Below are 22,745 nucleotides of genomic sequence, written 5' to 3'. Positions count from 1 at the left end.
TAAGGGAAAAAGGTGACATCAGATGTCATCCTATTTTCGACCTGGTTATAGACATTATTATATTGTACTTTCAGTAGTTCTAAACAGCCTCCTTATTTACATCTCTGAAAGAAGCCTGATTATTTAGATTCAGTGTTTTTCTTTGTCATACATGCTCAATCCTCCCCCAGTTTGCAGCTGTACGTTTGAAAACCAAGATGTTTGTTCAGTATTCGATCTGTTGTTTTGTATGTGATAGACGTTAACATGAAGAGCTTAAGTACAGAGAAGCGCAGAAGGCTAGGTACAGAAAGCAAGAATAAAAATGCATTCTTTGGTAACAGCTAGAATCAGATGTTGAAAGAACACTTAATTACTTATAAAATGAACCTTGAAGTATTTCGTGTACATAAATGTATCCACAGATGAGAAAGCAAAACATTGGAATGTCCAGAATGTAATTTTATATAATCTCTTTTTTATTAAATATGTATCACCATACTCTATAGCATGGTGGATATGTCAGTGTTTGTCTAGACAGTCCTGGAAGAATAATTAGTTAAATCTTCAGGTTTCAAATTATGTTAAATTGCCTTATGTATCAAAGGCAGCATGTGAACTATGGAGCCAGAATGAGAGGTTATAATGACTTCCCTTTCTTCCTTTTAAGTTCTAAAACACCTTGTCTCAGTCGTTGAAGAGTAAAGTGAGGCCCACTGAGTGCACTGACAATTTAAAAATGCAATATGTGTGCCCTAGAATTAGACCTGGATATTGCCAATTTAATTTCAGGTTGAATCACTTCTGTAAGGTTTTGTTGCCACAATCAGTTTTACAGAAATCTTGAAGAAATCTGCTTACCTTTACGTATTATTGCATTTTGAGAGCTTGTGTGATATTCACACTTCTGGTGAAAACAGGTAGCATCAGTCTGAGTCTGTAACACTAGTCTGAGTCAGATTTGAAGCGGGTTGTACACTGGGAATAAGCAATTACATTTGTTTTGCCCATATTCCTCTAAAAACAAAGGCTGTATCTGTTTGTTTGTGTAGGGTAGGTAACCCTGTTTTGCTGTACTTTTTCTAGCACCGTTCCCAAGAGTAGTCAAGAGTGCTCTTTGTAGATCCTGCTGGATCAGTAGTTCTACCCACAAGTTACCAATTTCTGTTACTTGGAAAGGGCATGGTGGTAAGCTGGTTTTAGCAATCTGTATGGATCCGAAGACATGTATTAGAACTTAACTTGGGACCAGTACGGATGAACCATGCTAATTAACAAAGATGTAGCTGAGTTTCTGGGCATCTGGGCTCAAGTCATATTTGACCTGAGTTAAATATGGGTGAAGGCAATACTTGCTGTTGTGTGCTTTTAGTTGCAGAAGGAAATGCACATTTGCTTCACTAATGAGCACCACCTGGGCACCAGGCAAATGTCTTATTGAATGACCTTAAATATCAAATTTTAATCAGTGGTTATATGAGATATGTTGGTCCTGATATGGAAATACATGTATTTAATATTAAGGTGAATATATTTCTAAAATGATGAAATCAGAAAGCCAGGACTGTCCAAAATAAGATAGAAAGTGATGCTCTAACTCTGCAGGACTACAGGCAGGTAGGTGCTGCCATGTGTAAAGCATTTTCAGATGGAGTGTCTCTGAACTAAACCCAGACTTCATACTAAAATTCAGAGGACGTACCGTTTTGCAAGGTCATGTTTTTAATTTAGATATTAAAAGAGGGGGAGAGCCACTGGGGGGTATTGCAAGTTGCATGTATATAACAAGAGATATTAAATATGTCAATTTTAAAGTACCTTATTCCAAGAGAACTTTCAGATGCAATTTTTCAAATGTTTTTCTTCTATCCCTTACTTGTGTTCTTCACCACCCTCCCAGTTTCATGACAAGATAGATCCAACTCTTGAGAGTCTGAAACGCATAGTTGAACGTCTGAGGCAGCCACCTTCAATCTCAGCAGAGGTTGAGAAGATTAAAGAGCAAATCAGTGAAAATAAGAATGTGTCAATGGATCTGGAAAAACTTCAGCCGGTCTATGAGACGCTTAAACAGCGAGGGGAGGAAATGATTGCGCGCTCAGAAGGAGCAGACAAGGATATATCTGCTAAAGGTAGTAGAGTGAGGAAAGGTTCATGTAGTGGAAATGCAGGAAGCTGCATCACATAAAGCTCTTCAGTTTTGATGCTCACTAATCTGGGGATTGTGTTCTTCTGAAGAAGCTGTGAAAGATATAAAAAAGCAAGGCATTGTTTTAATAGTTGTGGACCTGACCTTTGTTTTAATTTTAAATGCCTTGTTGGTTGTTTCCACTTAACATCTTAAAAAGTCCTGTAAAGAAACAGTTTTAAAGTCTAAATTTTAAAATGTTCACATATGTTTCTGCTGTAGAACTGTAGAGATATTTATGGCCAAGAATTGTTTGCCAAGGTAGTAATTTAGTTCCTTTGTTGTTTAGCTGTTCAAGATAAACTAGACCAAATGGTCCTCATTTGGCAAGACATCCAGACCTTGACTGAGGAAAGGGAGGCCAAATTGTTGGACGTAATGGAACTAGCTGAAAAGTTTTGGTGTGATCATATGGCTCTTGTAGCTACTATTAAAGATACTCAGGACTTCATTCGAGAACTGGAGGGACCTGGAGCTGACCCATCTGTAGTCAAGCAACAGCAAGAAGCTGCTGAGGTCAGTGCAAGTGTTCTGTTGATTTAAAATGTTCTATTCACACTATGCAGGGAAAAGATGGAATTGCTATGGAATACCACAGGAGATTTTTTTTTAGAGACAAAGGGGGATAATTACATAGAAATTTACTATAATGATATCTCAAGAGTCTATGGCAAATGATACGTATCAGTGCTTAATTGCAATGAGCATACAACTTGTGCTTGTCATTATATTTACATATCTGTGTATAAACATGTATAATACGCATGTCACTGAGACTTTTAAAAGTTACACATACTTTAGATTCCGAGTTAAACCTAACGTCTAAATGAAAGGGATACAGACGTGTGTATTATGCTCTAAGTCTGTAATTATTTATGCTGATAGCTAAAAATTTGAAAGTTGAATGATAACCTCTGAAAAAGAAAACATTCTGATTAAAGAAATCTAATTTAAAACTTCCTGTTTATTTCTCCCATCTCATACAAAATGACATCATTATCCACTGTTATAATTTAGACTGATGTCAGTTGATTTCACTCTGACACTGCAAAGGTCAGTGGCTGGTTAAGGATGCTTAAAATACAAGCATCCAAAAGTCCGGGCAACTTTAAAGAAACGAAAGTCACATACTGGTGTGTCTATCTTAAAAGCAAGCTCTACATAGATTATTAAATTTAGTATTGGCAGTGTTGGATTTTTTTTTTTCCTTTGTAGGCTGTTAAAGAAGAAATTGATGGATTGCAAGAAGAACTAGAAACAGTTGTGAGCCTTGGTTCTGAACTTAGAGCTGCTTGTGGGGAGCCTGACAAACCTATTGTCAACAAGAGTATAGATGAGGTATGGGAAATGCAGATGCTTAAATCTGTTACGTTAGATGCTTGTTCAGCTGAAAGTAGTATTCCCTGCTCCCCCAACAAATTCTGAAAATAAATTCCTTTTATTACTTTATGGATTCAATTTTTTTGTAGAAGACAATTTTTTTTGGTAAAAAATATTTACTGATTAATACAATAGATGACTATTTCTTGCAAAAGTAATGCTAGAATAAGCTGCATGTGTATTTGCTTTGTGCCAAGTAAGACATCTTAACTGAGACAATTCTGTTCACATGACTACAAAGGACTTTTGATTTCTCTCATGTCAAGTAATGTAAGTTTCTTTTAAGCTACCTTCATTGTAATGATGCAACTCCGAATGACTTCTTAATATTTCCCGTATTCACTATAATCCCTATATCAATAAAAATATAGTCAGTATTGAATTACACAGCTTCTGTAATACAAAACATGTAGTATAGTCTGAAGGAAACTAACTATGCAGCGATAGGGAGAACAAGAGTTTTAATATGGAATGAATATGAAATGTTCTTCGTTAATTTATTGGTGCTAGTGGGCAGTGACTTTTTATTTAGTGAATGTAAATTACGTGGCAGTAAAATGATTTTTGTTCATTGGAGCAAATTGCACTATTTGCAGCTGAACTCTGCTTGGGATGCCTTAAACAAAACATGGAAAGAGCGAGTGGACAAACTTGCTGAAGCCATGCAGGCAGCTGTTCAGTACCAAGATGGACTGCAGGTAAGTTGGTGTGATATACTTAACCCAGTCTTGAGTTAATGGGATTTAATGTGGTTGTATTAAAAATGCGATGGGATTTTGTAGGTTACACGTAATGTATCACTCTGATTATAGTGACTATTTTCTTCAGCAGGCAGGTATCTTTACTTATTTTTTTTTAAATTAGACATGAAATCTGTTGATTTCTTTTCTTCATGTTGTTCATACATTGCACGATGTTGAGATTCCAAGATAAAATCTCCTTGTTTATTGACGAGACCAGAGTTTTACTGATACCACACAAGTTCATAGTAATCCCGCTCATATTTTCTTGTGATAGGCCATTCACATGATAGGCAAGTTGTGACACATTTGCATGATCTGAAAGGAACAGAATATAGGTCTATAAACTCATTGTGGCTATTCTCCTTGAATGGAGGACAGTTAAAGAACTTATCTTTACTGTTTGTCAATTAAATACATAAGTTTGAATATTTGAAGAAAAAAAACATTGCTGGACTATTATAGTAGTAATTCATAGTATAATTTATCTAATCACAAATCTTCAGAAGATGTTCACTTTTTAAATCTGTAAGTAAAGATATCTTTTGTCTTTATGTGCTATATATTTGGTTGCAGGTTTCTTTGTAGGTTTTGGCTTAGCAACATCTCTCATCTTCTGTCAGTGGGTGGCTAGAAGATTGAAACATTTTAAAAGATTCCAAACGTAATCGAATTTTGCAAAACTATTTTTTCTCAGTGGGATTAATGTCTGTCTTGGTTCATTGAATCCTTGAAATATAAAATTACAGTTTCACATGACACTGAGCAAGTTGTTTGTGTGTTCAGTGCAGATCTAGCAGCAGAACACTCCTGACTAATAATGCAATGTGCCTGTTTTCCAGTACACCTCATTATGTATTTTTCTCCCAGTACTCTTATATTCATGCTGTGCAGAGGCTGATGTGAAGGGTTATATTAGGAACATTGCCATTGGTTTAAGTGTTTTTTGTTTTCTGTGGCTGAACATTGTACAGGCTTGGTACTTTGTGAAAGAACTGTATTTAAATGCCTTTTGGTGCTCCTTGCAGTAGACAGTATGAAAAGTGTTGTGGACAGATTGCTAGCTGTACTGCAGTTGCCTTGTCTTATTGAGCTTGTTGGGTGAGGGCAGTTCTCATTTTCTCAGGCAACTATAGGCAGCTCTGATGAGCACTGCTAAGCCTTTTTCCATATTGGATCATGGTTAACAGGCAGGGGAAAAAGGGCCTAGCAGAGGTGTTTTTTCCCAATACTATTATACTATTACCCAGACGTATGTAGCTGTTGGTAATGTGTAAGTAGGCAATCCTTGAGCTTGTTCTGTGTTGTATCAGGAAAAAAAATAGTACCCACAAAGCCTCAGAATTGTGGGCACTTCATTTATTGTTTGAAAATTTAACTGTGTCATCCTACAGAGACTCAGTCAAGCTGAGTTATGGCTCTTACTACCAAATATGTACTTAATGGGTCTCCTTTCATGTTCCTTACACAGATAACATTGTTCTTCAATAAAAGTCCGATTCTTAATGATGATTAATAATCATAGTTGAAAACGTTATATTGTTCAGCCACAACTTGCCATCTTAGCTCCAAAAGAGTATGGAACATGGAACTGGGAGTTGATCTTGTATTTACTTCTCAGAGTGTGCATAAAAATTGCTGATCTTACTCAAGGAGTAAAGTGCTACTTAGCATGAGTACTGGTGGAATATTGCTGCTCACAGAAGCTCAGTTTGGCAGTATATGCATTCTTGTAACCACTACATGGAGTACTATTTGATCCCTTGCCTTGTCTAGGTTGTAGGTTGCATTAAAGGCAACTATTTTATTTCAAAGAGCATAGCAATACTGTTCTGAAGTAAAATAAATTCTGGTATTTTACTTACTACAGCTTTTAACCATGATACTGTTTGTCTCTGCTCACACTTGAATTTCATGCTATGATTTTCAGGCAATATTTGACTGGGTAGACATTGCTGGCATCAAGTTAGCATCTATGTCCCCAGTTGGAACAGATCTGGAGACAGTGAAGCAGCAAACAGAGGAACTTAAGGTATGACTTAGCTATTTATTTCATTTGTATTTTCATCCGTCTGAATTTTCCTGCATTGTTTAGTGTTTTCCGCATTCTTCAAGACTGAGAAGCAATTTTCATTTTCAATTTTTAGTTTAAAAAAAAAACGAAAAGTAACTGTATGACAATTCCAACTAATGTTTCATTGCAAAGTTTTCATTTTAAAATATGTGACTCAAGGCTTTGGAGTAGACTTTGATGAGACTATGTTTTATTCTGTGACTATGTTCAGATAGTCAAAAAATACTTGTAATGGCATTATTTCCCTTTCAAAGGCTGTAAGGTTATGAAGAGAGTTCTTTTGCTATGACATTTAAATTTTCTGGCTTCCAACATAAACAGTTTCCTTGATGGCTCTAGGAGAGAGCCTCCAGAGCTTCACTGCTGTCATTGCTGACTTTCTCTAAATGTCTAACCGTATCACATCATTCCCAATACATCCAGCAAGCTGTAAATCAAAATTGCAGGCTTAGAAACCTGTCTGTATTGGTCTATGACTAAGTACACTCCTGATGTTGGTAGTTTGTTCTACAAATTTTAAATAAAAAGCAGAGGTGTATAATAACCGGGGGGATGTCCTTGGTTTTGTTCCTGAATTGTACAATATTTTTTATATACAAACCAGAGAGATCATTGGAGAGGATTTTCGTATTGGAAATCTTTGTCATCTTCTGCTCACACTTAGAAATATCTGGTGGGATAGTAAGACGTTGCATATTTTCACATAGCTGGAATCAAGTGGTTTATCAGTATCTTATATGCATTTTGACCCAGGAAAAGAAACCCCTAGATTTATGAAAGTTGACAGCGATGCATTATTACTGTAAATATTGCTGTACTGTGCTATACTCAAGATCATTACTTATGATATGTTTATTTGTATTCTTTTCTATTTACTATAGCAATTTAAAACAGAAGCTTATCAGCAGCAGATAGAAATGGAAAGACTGAACCATCAAGCAGAACTATTGCTGAAGAAAGTAACACAGGAAAGTGACAAGCACACTGTCCAAGACCCTCTCTCAGAGCTCAAACTGATGTGGGATAGCCTAGAAGAAAAAATTATAAATAGACAGGTAAATAAACCTGAAGGTGGGGGCTTCATTCATGACTTAGATTTATGAGAAAAGCTTTTCCTTATGCATAATGTTTGTGTCAATTTACATATTTAGTCTTTTTGGTTTGGAAATTACAGAACTATGTATAATGGAATTTGAATTTCATAATTTACTGAGTTGCTTTTATGTGTTTTTTTTTCAACCCTTAGTACTTTTTGTCACTTCTTCTGTTGGCAGTGTCATGTCGAATCGTTATTATTTCATTTTGGCTATTTAATGACATCTTAAGTAGCAGTTGAAAACATGTTTATATGTGCAAAACCATTAATAGCTGCTGAACCAAGCACTTTTTCTTAAAACCATAGTACTGTTTCACTACTCTACACAACATTAAATTGTCAGAAAGAGTTGAAGATGCAGTGCTTTGAAGTGTGTTTTTTCCCCTAAATTGAATCATTTAACTGCAAAGAAAAAGTTTTAAGAAGACCATGCACCAAGATGCATTTATACTTAAATTACACTGTAAATGATGAAAACTTCTGTCATATCTCTGATGGGAGGACCTTCAATCTTTACTCTGCTCTGGTTACATGGGATCTTCAGAGGTCAGGAATTTAAGCCTAGGATGTCAGGCTTTACAAGGGAATTGCTAGCTCAGCTCTAACTATAATGCAGTTCCTTGTGTTGGATAACTGTTTGTCTCTGTTTTTTATGCTGTCATGTGCATGGACTCCACTCCAGAGTATGGTGACTAATGGTAATTTAAGCTGATTCAACAGCATCATGAAACCATTTTATTGTTAATTTATTTTATTTTTACTATAGCACAAGCTGGAAGGTGCCTTGTTAGCCTTGGGGCAGTTCCAGCATGCCCTGGATGAGTTACTGACGTGGCTGACGCATACAGAAGACTTGCTGAATGAACAGAAACCTGTGGGTGGAGACCCCAAGGCTATTGAAATTGAACTTGCCAAACATCATGTATGTAATTATAATGAATATGAACTGAAATGTTTTTTGAGGTTTATCTTAGAGATGAGTCTTGTAGTAAAACTTTGCACTTGATAAATAATTCTCTGTAGAGATTTTCAAGATGCTGAAATTCAGGCTTCGAATAACTAACATCTTTTCGTTTACTTTTCTGTATTCCTTCTTCCTTGCATATACCACACAAGTGGCATAGGTTTTAGCCAAAAAGAGCAGCGCACCCTGGCCTCCCCCTTTATTCACCTTTGTTTGATCCAGGGAGCTCAAAAGTCATTGAACCTGTTACTCTTCCTGAAGCAATACACTCTTGATTACTTGCTTAGGCCACGTCTTACAAAACACACATCACCTTTATACAGCTTTGTTCTTTCTTGTCAGAAAAAAATATTTTGATTTTTAGCTCTGAAGTCTGCAAAATTGTATCTTAGTTGGGTCTAACTAAAACAGAGAATGCTGCTCTGAACCTCTTAGCAAATTTTAGGTGTATCCATGTTTTCATCTTTTTCTCCTTGCTACATACAACACGGGTTTTTTTTGGTGATGGCGGTGGTTTTTTTGGTTGTTTGTTTTGTTTTGTTTATTTTTTTTCAGTATATTTACTAGCTAATGTGGCTTTGGAGCCCATGGAAGAATATTTCCATTATTCATTTATTTTGAAGAATATATATAAAGAGCAAGAGATCTTCTCTACTTGTTCGTGTGGCTAAGTGCTGTTCATGATGATGTGTTTTATGTAGGCCTGAAGATTTCATGCTAACCTCATAAATCCTCTCCTGCCATTTAGTTTTTGGCTTGCATATGATGAGAAAAGCATTCTCATTCAGAGTTAATTTTTGGCTTAGAGAGAATAGATTGAAATTGACAGTACACAGATAATTAAGGCATTTTCATTATCTGTGTCAGTGCCGTTATGCAGCTTCTGCAGCCTTTTGGGTAGTCAGTTGGAACTTGGGCAGAGTAAAATATATGCATGCCCTGTGTGACTACTGATAGAAACAAGCCCTTCAAAAAATAATAATAATAATTACAAACCCAGCTTCCACTCCGTGAACCTTTTATATGTGTTTTACTACTGAAGAAGCATCCAGACATCATTTATGACTTCATCTGCCTTCAGAAGGAGTTCAGCACTGAACTGAAGGAGTTCAGCAAACACATGAGCCAATCTACTTCCGTTTCGTAAAACAGAGTTTATAGGTTAGAAAGTTCACACAGTAGTGCATCCTGTGGTAGTCTGGAAAAACATCCATCTCCTGAATAACTTTGGACAGAATAAACCTTGTTCCTAGTGAGCCTCAGTAGGAAGGAAGGGATAAGATTCATCTGCTTGTGTGAATATCCCCTTTTTTTTCCTGTCCGGAAAATAAAACAACAAATATCTTCTAGTGCTTAGCTTAGAAGAATTAAAGCAAGTGTGATACACATTTGTGCACCTTGTGATACCAGGACTACTTGTGACTTGCTTTTTTATCAGGTGCTTTGTATGCTTTATTTAAAAGTCCTTCCGTATTTAGCTTTATTGTGTTTTTTTTTTTTTTCCTTATGCTAGCATTTTGATGGAGATAAGTTTGAACCAGATCTCCTGGAACAGAGCAGTCACAAAGTTTGGCTTTTTAAGTAGGGTTTTTCATTCCCTTAACCATTTCACACATCTTCTTTTTCTATTCTTTATTCCTGGTATTTCAAAGCCTTCCATTAATCTTAATGAAATCTTCCTGAAAACAGTGTCTTTTTCCCAATTGTACTTTTTTGTCCTTGGTGGTTTTACTGTGGGTGGTGGTAACAGGTTTTAAAACAGATGGAGGAGATTTTATCATGTTAGTTTTACAGTCATTCCCCAGCTCTTAGGACAGTCGAAGTGTCCTGCTAGCCTGTCATAACACGAAATTGGTTGTAGACCTGAAAGGCCTGAAAAGACATAGTGGCAATCAGAAGATTGTTGTCTTCTTGCTCCCCTCTCTTCTCTCTTCTTAGCCTACTGCTCCAAGAGTAATCAGCAATAGTATGTATAGCATTGTTTTCACACCTTGCCCTCGAAACCAAAGAAAAGTGCTATTAAAGAAAAGGATGTAGTAAATGAAGGAAAGTGAGGTGATACTGGATGCCTCAGAAGTGATTCTTCACTAGCAGTGCCGGAAAGCTTTCATAATTTCAGGAAGTTATTTATTCATAAAGAACGCATTATTTTTTCAAATATATAACAATAAAATACAGCGTTTTGGCAGGTTGGTCTATTATTGCTATTGAGTAAAGTAAGATTAGTTATTAGCTTTAATTGCTAATACTCGTGCAGATCTTAAACTATTGCCATGTCACTGGGTTAGAACTAGGTTGTTTACTATGTTTGTCTTCCTTCCATAACTTACCAGCATGGCCAGTCATAGGTGCTGTGTGTTACAATTGTAGGTGCTACAAAATGATGTTTTAGCTCACCAGTCTACAGTGGAAGCAGTTAAGAAAGCTGGAAGTGACCTGATTGAATCAAGTGCTGTTGAAGAAGCAAGTAATTTACGGAGCAAATTGGAACTTCTGAATCAGCGCTGGCAAAATGTGTTGGAAAAAACAGAACAAAGGAAACAGCAGCTGGACAGTGCCTTGATCCAGGTGAACAGGAAATGATCAAATAGAGATAACTCAGAAAAAGTGTCTTTTTACATGAAATACATAGATGCATGTATTAGAAGTTGGCCTAAATAAAAAAAAATATAATGCAGACACTCCTAAATTTGGAGAAAGTTTGGAACCAACTGTATCTTCCACAGCTGGTCGTTGTCTTTTGTAGTGCTGCATCAAGACTTCAGCTTTGACCTATGTATTTTTAAAGGGTGAAATTTCTGTGTAGGTATATTATTCAGGGAAAACATTGATCTCACAGTTGCTCATTTAGCCTTCTTTCAGGATTTCCATAATTTTTGTTTTATTGTTTATGATAAATGCAGTTAGCTTAAATTTTGTTTTTCCTTTGCTTTTTTTTCTTTCATTTCCTCCAATTATTGCAAATACCTGATTGAATCTGTTGCCAGTATACTTCTGCATCTGAGTTAGTATTTAGAATACAAAACATTTAAGTAAGCTCTAAAATGATATGGTGTAATTTAGGCCCAAGGTTTCCATGGTGAAGTTGAAGATATGCAGCAATGGCTGACAGACACTGAACGTCAGCTGTTGGCATCAAAACCTGTTGGAGGCTTACCAGAAACAGCAAGAGAACAGCTTAATACCCATATGGTAAGTATCAGTATTAGAATGCTTTGCAAATTGCATTTCAGGGCTAACTATCTTTCATGAGTGTTTATGGTAAATACAGAGCATGTTCTATATATCACAATGTCTGTACAGTATCTTAAAAAAATTTAATAGCCTTCAAAACAACACTGTTATTTTCAGTGTAGTGAAAGTAGTAATTTGGGAGGTGCCCAAAGCAGAGCCATTAGTAGTGTTGAGACAATAAAAAAAGTTTTTTTCATCCATAGTTTCAGAAACAAAAACAGAAAGTGTTTACAGATTTTTTGGTAATTCGTATGCTTCTTTTCCCTTCTGTTGCCATAACTAGAATTGATGTTCTTTCTCAGATACAAAGATGAATCTAAAAGTGATCCACATTCATTTGGACCTTGAATTAAGGGGGCTCAATCCTTTATTCTTTATTTAACCAAAGCTGGCATTGAAATCATCATTAGCACAGATGTAATAAGGACTAATGGGTCACATAAACTCTGCTTTAATTAGAAATGGAAATCTGATCAGGATGCCTGAATTATTCCCTTCCTTCACTTCCTTCCTTTATAAGAAAAACCCTATGGATTTTTTTCCCCTGTAGAACCATAGAGCTTGATAAAGGATGCCTTAACTTGAAGTCTTGAGGTAACTCGAAGGTGGCTCCTGGTGCTCCATTTATATAAAATCACGCTGTGCTGCTAGGCCTGGATACAAGCCCAAACCCAGGGATCTGAACTCCTGACCTCCTGGCTCAGATGTAATAGTGATATTTTCTGAACTGTCCTTGAGCTCTAACATGCCTGACACAGTTTCCATTAAAGCACTGCATTGTCACAGCTTCATAAATCAGATTTTATTTTGGAATGATGCTAAAGGTCATTGCCCACAAATGTGGGGCATTTTTTTCAAAATTGAGCAGAAACTATTTTTGAGAAGGGACATTACTTATAGTTTTTGAATCAGTTATGACAGGAAACAAGCACAAAACACAGAAATAACGTTGATTCTTTGACATCCCTCTTCCCTCAAATCCTTCTAATTTTGTGTTTTGAAAAAAAAAACCACACCACAGAATCAAAGTAAAGAAACAACCAACCGTTCTTGTTCCTGCAAGGGTGGGGGCTGTCTAATCAAGAACCTGTGGGAGTCATTGGAGTTCTTTCCATTTTTCATCCTGGGCCTGGAATCACACACAGAATCGCAGGATGGCTGAGGTTGGAAGGGACCTCTGAAGATCATCCAGTCCAACCCCCCTGCCAAGCAGGATCACCTTGAGCACGTTGCATGGGGTGGCATGCAGGCAGGTTTTGAGTATCTGCAGAGAAGGAGACTCCACAACCTCTCTGGGCAATCAGATTAAGACCAAAAGCTTTTCCCTGAAAAAGTTCAGGGTGTTTAGGGTATATTCTTTTACTATGCAAATCAAGAAGCCGTTTTCTATATTTCTTGCATTTACAGGTTGAGTAGTTAAGGAATCTTAAAACTGAATGTAATATTGTTAGAATAAGCATGAATGTAATAGTAACCTATATGTGCAATTGTTTGCTAACTGTACGGTTTTACAGGTCAATACCATGCTGTGGATTGTCATACAACTGCAAACATTGTCATGTTATTTTTTAATGTATTTAACCTTTAAAAAATAGGATTTGATTTCAGTTTAGTTAAACTCAGTCCATCTGTGCAGTTCTGTGTGAATTCTCTGGCTTTTTGGCAGCTGAAATGCTGAGGCCAGTTGTCAGGCTGAGAACAATTTGTCGTAACTTCCAAATTCAAATTGCTCTTAAGGGATACAAACCATGTTCATTTGTGACCTGAAACCGAAAAGAAAATTTTGCTCTATGTTTTGTTGTCCTTCTCATTGGAAATAATGTTATGAATCATCATCTTGAGTATGAGGTCTCTTTCTACAGTTCTGAATAAGAGAGCCCTCAAACGTAATCAGTTCACAAATGGAGTTGCAATTGGGTAGCATTTCCAGCTAGGGCAGCTCCAGGAATACAAGAGAGATGAAGCAATGTTAAAGGAGACCAACAGAAAAGGGGCTTAAAAAGAGGCCTCCCATCTCAGACTGAGCCCAGCCCCAGTGTTTGAGGCCACTCTTGCCATGTTATGTCTCACTTGTGATGTGCTCCCTATGTTTACTTCTGAGGGGTTCCTGCACTGCACTGCAGTAGAATAAGGTGCTCTGGGGAGTTAGGGAAACCAGAAATATTTGAGTTTGGGAGCATAGGAAGAATCAGGCTAGGTGACAACAGTTTTTCATGGTTTGCAGGAAGAAGGGAAGGAAGCTTTCTGGCCTTAGCTCATGATTCAACCTACTTTCTGCTTTGCCGCCCTCCTCTGTAATCAGATACAACCCTCTGTCCAGTATCTCTTACCCTAGAGTAAATGTTGGTTTTACACTCTGTTCTTGGGAGTAAGAGGAAGAAGTACTTTTCCTCCCATCTGCAAGCCACTTAATTGCTCATCTCCTTGAAGAAGTTCCTCACTTGGGAACCTGTACCAACTTTGTTGGTGCATTTTGAAAGTCTGTTGCAAATTTTGAAAATGACTTTTTGAGTCAGAAGGACATACGTGAGCTCCGATTCTCATGCCACCTCATTTTCAGTACGGTTAAAAGAGAACAGTGAGTCAAATAGTTAGCAGGTAAAACAGTTATTACCGTTATTTTTCTAGCTCTCTGTATAAGATGTCTTCAGTGCTCTTGCCTAGTGAGTGAGGGAAGATACGGACAAAACAAAAGAGACGATGTACGATAAAGCAGCCCTCCCAAGTTGTCCCACCTGCTTTCAAAGGTGTGTGGGTAGGTCTGGGCTTTCAGTGCGCTGCGAATGCTGACACTTTTTGTGTTTCAGCTGCAGATGGACTGCAAACTAAGAGAGTTATAGCAAATCTTGTGCAATGAGATAAGTGCGTAGTACTTTCTTTGCCAAGCTTTGGATCTCAGAAAAAACATCTGACAGACAATACAAGTTCTCATTTCCTGAAGAATTGGGCCCTTTCTTTGCTCATTTGGCTTTTTATGAATTACATATGTTTCCTCTATTAGTCTTAATCATACCCACAAAATGTTGGGGGAGGAATAGATACTATGCTAACATTTGTAAAGAGTATTGAATGTCTACCTGACTTATTTTTTGTTGGTTTCTTTATTTAGGAACTTTGTGCTGCCTTTGAAGCCAAAGAAGAGACATATAAGTGTCTAATGCAGAAAGGCCAGCAGATGCTTGCAAGATGCCCAGAGTCTGCCGAAACAAATGTTGAGCAGGACATAAATAACTTAAAAGAAAAATGGGAATCAGTACAAACAAAGCTCAGTGAAAGAAAAGTATGTTTTTTACATAAAAATAGAAGTGTAAATCATGTATTTAGGACTGCTAATGTTTTGTCCTTTTACACATGCATACTTGCTTGGTCTTTTAGATCTAAAATTGTAGAGACATTTTTGCAGAATTCATTGATATGTTTAGCAAGTACTGGGAAAAAATGGGATTCAAGAAGTTTATTATCCTTCTCTGGGGGTGAGGGCAGGTGAGAAGGGCAGAAGGTTGTTCCATAGAAATAGGTTAACTGATACTGATGATACTCACTTTACAGGGTGAGGGCTTTTCTGGTTTTTACTACAGTGATCATAGACATGAGAGAAGGAATAAAATTATTTGATCATTCAAGTTTATTTCCTTCTCTGTATAGAATTGCTGTGTTAATTTTTCTAGCTTTTATCCATTTTATTCTTAAAAATCCCAAACACTTGGCCTTCTGCCACTTAGTTCAAGTGACTACCTTCTGCTCTAATGTAGATCAATACCATGATTTCAGTGATGTGCAGCATACGTTTTCTTATTATTAATTTCATTTTGCTTTCATTCCTTCACGAAGTATAGTGCATTTGTTCTACCTCAGTCAAACAACGAAGAAAGTCAATAATTACAAACACAGGAACTCAAACTCTCTGTACAGCCCTGATGTGTGTAAAGCACAAATATTTAACTCACAACTTAGCCATATTTTAAAGTGAGAATTCTGATGTCTACTAAGGTAACTGTATAATGGAAGAGTATCAGACTAACTAATGCATAACATGAGTGCCTTCTTGCAGGAAGATGCAAGGTTGGAGTGCTCAGCTGAGCCAGCAGTACAACTGAAAATCTGACAGCTCTTTCATAGTCAACAAAAAACCCTGTATCCAAAAGTAGTCTCAGTTCAGGCAAACAAAATGACAATTGTGCATTGTTAAAGAGAAGTGGTCTAGGCAAACTTGTTCTTTCTTTAGCGCAAGAGAAAAAATAAGATGACCTCGTTGAGGCTCTTCCAAGTGTACTGCCACCTTAGATTTCTGATATTCTGCTGGTTTTGCATACAAAATTTTAAATCCACACGTCCCATTATGATTAACTACTAGATGAAATGTTCTAACATAGAACAATATCATACATAGTTTCACTGTTACTTTTCTATCTATCTCCTTTAACATGCTCAAATACAGGCTATTATTTTATAATAATACAAAACTCAGAAACTTCGAGTTGGGAAAATGCTTTAAAATGTTAAACTAAATGCTAAATTAAAATGGTTTACTCCAAAATGCTAAACTAAAATAGTTTACTTGGCTGAAGCCCCTGCACAATATCAAACACTATTAAAATATGACCTATCTTTACAGACCAAACTGGAAGAAGCTCTTAATTTAGCAATGGAGTTCCACAACTCACTTCAAGATTTCATCAACTGGCTTACTCAGGCAGAGCAAACTCTAACTGCAGCTTCTCGGCCAAGTCTTATCTTGGACACTGTCTTGTTTCAAATTGATGAACACAAGGTATGTAAAGAAACAGATGTGTAATGTTTTTCTCCAGTTCTGCAGAGATACTTTAACAATGTTCAAATGAACCCTGTAACACTAGCACTCAGAAACATTTATTTTGTTTAAAATTGCATTTTATATAGTCTTGCTACATCATTCTATATCGGACTGTTTTTTCAGTGTTTACCATGCATATGAGCAACATAATATTTAGAGTAATTTTCTACTTTTTTCCCCAAGGTTTTTGCCACAGAGGTGAATTCTCATCGAGATCAGATCATAGAACTGGACAAAACTGGAACCCATTTGAAATACTTCAGCCAGAAACAGGATGTTGTCCTTATTAAGAATCTGCTGATTAGTGTACAGAGTAGATGGGAAAAAGTAGTCCAACGCTTAGTTGAAAGGGGAAGAGCTTTGGATGATGCAAGGAAACGAGCCAAACAGGTAATCGAACAACAGCTGTTGTACAATTCTTTGAACTTAGATGAAATTACAACCAGACTCTTGAAGTATATGGTGCTTTAAAGCACTTTCATGTAAGTCTGGGTTAGTGTAACAGACTCTTGGTTAGTGGAGCAATTTCAGTGATTCAATCATGGAGCACTTCGTTTGGAAGGTGAAAGCTTCATTTTCAACTTGAGCAGTGACTTCTGTCTGCAGTGCGGGATGGTCTGAAAGAGGAAAGTTACAGTGTGGCTTCCAGATGTAGATTAGTAGTGCCATCTGTCCTCAAAAAGAAGTTACACAATCAACCCCGTAGCTATTAAAGAACATGTCAAACCCCTTTTAGTAGTCTGTGAGAATATTGCTTTGCATTTTCTTCTTGGGTTTACATTTTGCCCTAGTTAATACGCACCACTTCCTCGATTTCTTTTGGTAGTTACTAGACCACTATCTTCCATGTGGTAAGATTTCTGCATTTATCTCCTTACAAACCCCGAGACGTTTTTACAGACTTCTCCTCACCAGGGAGCATTCATTTTTTCCTTAGATTCATGTTTCCCTCACTGAAGAACATAAATGATAAGACGCAAAATGTGTGAGAGGAATGTAATATATTGAAACGTCAGTAGGAAGTTCGAGCTTTTTTTTAATCACATGGAGCTTTGGTTATGTTCGCAGCCAAACCACATTCTCATGTTCACTGTTACTGCCACTCAGATCACAGAATAAGAACTCGTCTGAGCAATAAATTAGGCCATAAACCAATCAAACATTATTCATTTTCCGGCAGTTTCTGTTGTGCATTCACACACGTGTCCGTTCTGCAATGAGATGGACAGTAGAGAAAATTACATCCCTGCATCCATTTGCAGAGCTGAATACAATGAGTTTTATTCATTTAGGATAACAACTATCTGTGCAGAGCAGGGGAGGAATACTTATGCCTGATCCACAGCCCTGAACACCAGGGTCATAGAGACTTAACAGTTTTCTGAACTGGTTTCTTGTACTTTCATGTGTAGGCAGCCCAGGCAAGAAAAAATATCAAGAGACCTGGAGAGAGAAATGACAGGCTTGGAAAAATCCTGTCCCAAAGGGCTGCCACTTTGTGAAAGCTGGTTGAATCTTTAGTCTTTCTCTGCTTCCTTCCCTGAAGCACTGTTGTTGTTGAGAAAGGAAGGAAGATCAAGAATCTGTTCTGTGCCCGTCAAGATAGTACTTGATATAATGAGAGCATTTATGAATGTCTCAGGGAAAATCTTGGGCAATCATCCAGGCAGTTTTCCCCAGTGATTTACAGCTGTCGTCCCATGCAGGCAATAGCTAAATCCCATTCTTGCTGTATTTTGTATTCATTACTAAAAATGTAGGAATCGAAATGACCAACACATCAACAGAAGTTACCAATGTGTCTGTGAAAGATGCACACTAGGCATACACATCATGTACATAAAAAGTTGCTAATTCTCCTGGGCAAAAGGAGGCTAAGTCTAGTAGAGCCGATGGTTGAGCCAGTCCCTCTTTGAGAGGCCAGGGAGAAAAATCACACCAAGCCTTTCCCAAGTCTGCAGGGTACTTGTTTGGCCTGTAAAGAACTGGTCAGGGTTTAATGTTTATGAACTATTTTATGTACCATTGCATTTTTACATCTATGCAAATCTCACTTCCCTGCAGTTCCATGAAGCCTGGCACAAACTTATGGAGTGGCTGGAAGAATCTGAGAAATCTCTGGACTCTGATCTTGAAATTGCAAATGACCCTGACAAAATAAAGATGCAGCTTGCGCAGCATAAGGTGAGTCATGACTGACGAAATGCAAGATGCCCATTGAGATGTAAGTAAGTCTCAACCTTGTACTGTTCAGTCAGCAAAGGAAATAAACTTATGGCCTCACTACAATGAAGTGTTTATTAGCATTGAATTAAATGGTGACATGTTACAGGTGGGGAGTCAACGAAGCCCTTAACAGAACCTGTTCTGTGGTAGAATGGTTAATGATGAAGAGGAAAGACATAAAAATACAGCACCAGGGAAACTTTAAAAAAAGAAAGTAATACTCTCTCAGAAGAGGAATCCCTGAAGAGGTTATAGGCTTTTTTTCAGTCCTTACAACACAGATTTACCATCCAGTTACTTTGTTTGGTATTTTCCTTTTAATACTACAGGACAACCTCAAAAATAAAAAACAATCTTGTATTTTGATCGACAGCTGCTTTTTAAGTTGAGTGGAAGTATTGATGAAATCCTCCAGAAAGTACAGCGACACTGTTAGTAGAAAAGGTAGTTTCTCTGTATAGGATTAAAAGTTCCAGGACCACCTTTCCACAAACCCAACTACTTAGGAGAAAGTGTAAAAATTTCTGCCATTGACATGGCTTTTCAAACAAATAAAGTTGATGTAAAAGTGAAGGAAGCTCTACAGTTATAGCAGACAGAAAAAAATGAAGGACAGAAAAGGTCTTTACTTCATTTTTACTTTTGTAAACAGCCTAAAATAATATATTAGGGAGGATCAAGTGGGTGACTTCTAGAATCTTCAGAGACGGGCTGTGTCTAAAGATTTATCTTGGAGCAGTTTCATCAGAGAAAAGTATCGTAAGATCACTTATTTTTCTGGATTTTGGCATATATTTACTTTCACTTTTCATGTTGACTTTAGTGTACTGCATTTATTCCTATTATTTCATTCTGCACAATATACCCAAGGTTTTGCATCTCAGCTCTCTACACGCTCTGTGTGTAGTTTCTCACGATTGCTTTTATCTCTGATAAGTTTTTGCTCTGAGCATTAATGATTGGTTACTGCATCAGTCTGCTTCGCATTTTTATCATCTCTCAGCTTCCATGATGATTTAAGTATTTTTTATCAAACAGGATAATAATATTCTACTTTATATGGGAAAGTTGGCTGCAGGTCAAACAAAAATAGTTTTACCTACATTTGGTGTTAAAACTTTTAGATAAAACCTGCAATAACATTCTGTTATGCTAACTCTGCAATTTCAGTTTGTTCTGGGCTAGGTGGTGTTGCCAGAACTTGAAGTCAGCTCTGAGGATTTAGAAAAATCTCTGTTAAGATCTTCTTTCTTGTATTGTCTGACTATATCAATCTTTTAATCCTTCCACTCTTTTTTTTTCCCTTCTTTATTATATAAAGTTCAAACTCCTCACAAATATGGTGAACACATTGTGACTTAGCTTTGAGGTCCTTTTTGGCCCTGGGGATTGACACACTGTCTTAATTCTCCTCCTCTCTTCTGAAGTTTTAAATTTGATAGCCTACTTGTTCTCTGTACCTACAGCAGTACATTTTATGAGCCCAAACTTCCTCAAACAGGCTGTCAGATTCATCAGTTCTCTCAGTGACAGATTTTCTCCAGCTTCTTTTCATATAGCATACCTGCAGAGAATAGCTGCTTAAGTTGCTTGACTCTCCTTTATTATAAGGAGTGGGCTGGAATGTAGCACGGGGGCATTAGGATTGAAACTGGTTATTCAGAGGAAAAAGATGAATGTGTATGAGAGAGGGAGTTTGGTGAACTCTGTGACTTTAAACTTCAAACAACCCCCCCCACCCCCAGAAATCAACTCAATTGTTTTTTAATGAGCTGTCAAACCTCCCAACACTGCAATGTCCTTCCTTGTATTTTGAATCCTTTCCTTCCACTCCCACATCTACCCTCTTTTGTCTGTCTTTGTCTTTTCTGTCCAGCCTTGAAGGTTTCCTTGCTCCATTTAGTTAGTGATTTTACTATCTAAACCGAATGTGTGCTCTGCGTGTGCTGTAAGCAATGATTTGGACTTGCTCTTTGCCAGTTGTTACTGCCAAAAAAAAAATGCCCCGAAAGAGAAAAGCCAAGATATGTTTTCTCTCTCGGTCATATCTAGTGCATTGCCAGGGACTTTTGGGGGGTTATTCATGGTCTGTTTATCTGCAATTTTTCCTCATTTTTAGAAGTCAGGAGTGGAAAATCCCTTACTAGGATAGCCAATCCATTCCTACGCTAATGCTGAATGTTCCTTACAGTACATTTATGTGAACCTAACTAATTTTATCTGTATGGTCCTGTCTTCATTAGAAGAAGGTAAATAATTAATTATTGAGATTTCATTCATCTTACCTGTCTGCTCTTGGCAGCTGCAATGTCTTAAACCAAAATCTACTCTCAGTTAATACCTCTGTGAAATCAAATGAAAGTAGATTTGGTACAGAGTGTGCAGTGTCTCAAAAAGTGAATTGACTGTAACCCTTTGTTCACCTTTAAATCTGTTTTTAATGTATGCTCCTCCTCTGACAACAATTTCATTGTGTTTCTTTGTGCAAATCAAGAAACATTGTGCGTGTAGCTTTAAGTAGTTAATGAGCCCCATCAAACAACGGGAGCACTAACATGTGCGTCATTTGTTTTGAAGAAACTCTTATAAGAATCTGGTTATTTTAATTTTGAAAAGGCTTTTTATTTTTATAGTAGTTCTAGGTTGACAGTGGTGTTTGTATTCTTTCTTAAAACACGATTCCTTGTTTTATATGAGGAAAATTAAAGGACAATAGGGAGATACTCGATTACAAAACAAATGCTGATTTTTTTTTGATAGATTCTAATCCTCAGTTCCCTCTGGATCCTGAAATAACCATAAAATCAGGACAGTGCAGTGCAAAATATTGAGTAAGATTTAAGTAAGGAACCTTGAATCACCCTAGGTAAAGTTAGCATATCATCCCCGTGTCATAATCCAAGGCCTACCTATTCGTACTTCCCACACCTCCACTGCACCTAAGCTTTCCCTGACATGAATTCACATCTAAAATGAGTAGATGACTGTGTGAACAGATAGGAAAGCTGGTGAAAGAGGCATGAGCTACCACAGCACAGGCTGGTGCAGAGCACCAGCTGGGAACAGCTTGCAAGTTGGAGATGAGCAGTCGTGCATGTGCTGGCAGTGACCATGTGAAGTCTTTGCAATCTTTATGTGCCCTTAGGAATTACGAAGAGTTTTAAGTGGTAATCTTTCCATGCTGGATTTTATGATATTAAACATTGCTCTGAGAATCAGGTGAAAATCCATTTTAGCAAACATTGAGCAAAAACTCTTTTGGCCTGATATTTTTTCGTTCCTTTTTTTGTTGTTGTTTTTCGTAAGTAAAAAAAAAAGATATTTATTAAATTTTATATATGTGAAGCTCCTAAAGCGATGTTTGGATTTTTTGCTATACTGGTTTCCTACTAGCAGTTCATGAAGGTGTGAATTAAAGCACTTCAGGCATTACTACCATTCAAAAACTACTGTGTAGAGCTTTATCTTTTGGTAGTGTTCATTTATTTCATTATTTACTCTGTCATTCTGTTGACTTCTCTGCTGGTATCAGAAGTTTCTTCGTGTTCCTCTGTGCCTGTGCAAAGCTTCTGGAAGCTCTGTGCAGAAGGAGCTATCAGAGCAGGCAGGCAAATGCAGCTGCTGTGTCACCATCATCTTCCAGAGTTCCTAGATTACAGTAACCTGTTTGTGATCATGACTTCCAGCCCAAACCGTGTTATCTGGGATGCCGTCTGGCTGCTTCTTGTACCTAGATCTGTATAATTTTGGCATACAGTTCTTCCCAATTGTAGTAGGCTTCAGTCTTAGGAAGGTTAAATGCTCATGGATAGTTCCCCATTTTGTCTTGTCCACACTGAGATAAAACAGAGTAATGTTTGTAGCCTCCAGGGTGCTCTAGACTACTTTGAAATCTTAAAATATATAAATTTAGTATGAAGAGTGCTCAGTTCATAGTTCCCAGACTAGAAGTCTTTTCACATTCTTCTGAACAGTCAACTCAGCCTCTTACTGAAATTTAGGTTTTAGGAATTACGGTAAGACAGGAACAATCACTCATGGAGGGGAGGAG

The 22,745-nt window shown here is 37.3% G+C and overlaps 1 protein-coding gene across 35 annotated transcripts in view; it reads left to right on the top strand.

Annotated features, from left to right (window-relative positions):
• The window catches only part of LOC310897568 (dystonin-like), a 298,423-nt gene that overhangs the window by 249,236 nt on the left and 26,442 nt on the right, over nt 1-22,745 (top strand). For all 35 annotated transcript variants that reach the window (XM_083831325.1, XM_083831319.1, XM_083831327.1 and 32 more), the window contains 13 exons: nt 1,880-2,111; nt 2,457-2,683; nt 3,383-3,505; nt 4,144-4,245; nt 6,218-6,319; nt 7,243-7,416; nt 8,224-8,379; nt 10,792-10,989; nt 11,485-11,613; nt 14,765-14,935; nt 16,271-16,426; nt 16,652-16,858; nt 18,533-18,652. In XM_083831325.1, coding sequence (XP_083687451.1) covers nt 1,880-2,111; nt 2,457-2,683; nt 3,383-3,505; nt 4,144-4,245; nt 6,218-6,319; nt 7,243-7,416; nt 8,224-8,379; nt 10,792-10,989; nt 11,485-11,613; nt 14,765-14,935; nt 16,271-16,426; nt 16,652-16,858; nt 18,533-18,652 — 2,097 coding nt within the window. The remainder of the gene's footprint in view (nt 1-1,879; nt 2,112-2,456; nt 2,684-3,382; nt 3,506-4,143; nt 4,246-6,217; nt 6,320-7,242; nt 7,417-8,223; nt 8,380-10,791; nt 10,990-11,484; nt 11,614-14,764; nt 14,936-16,270; nt 16,427-16,651; nt 16,859-18,532; nt 18,653-22,745) is intronic.

This window comes from Anser anser (genome assembly GCF_964211835.1).
Source record: "Anser anser genome assembly, chromosome: 3".
In the NCBI taxonomy this organism is placed as follows: domain Eukaryota; kingdom Metazoa; phylum Chordata; class Aves; order Anseriformes; family Anatidae; genus Anser; species Anser anser.
This window is presented reverse-complemented; position numbering and strand designations above follow the sequence as displayed.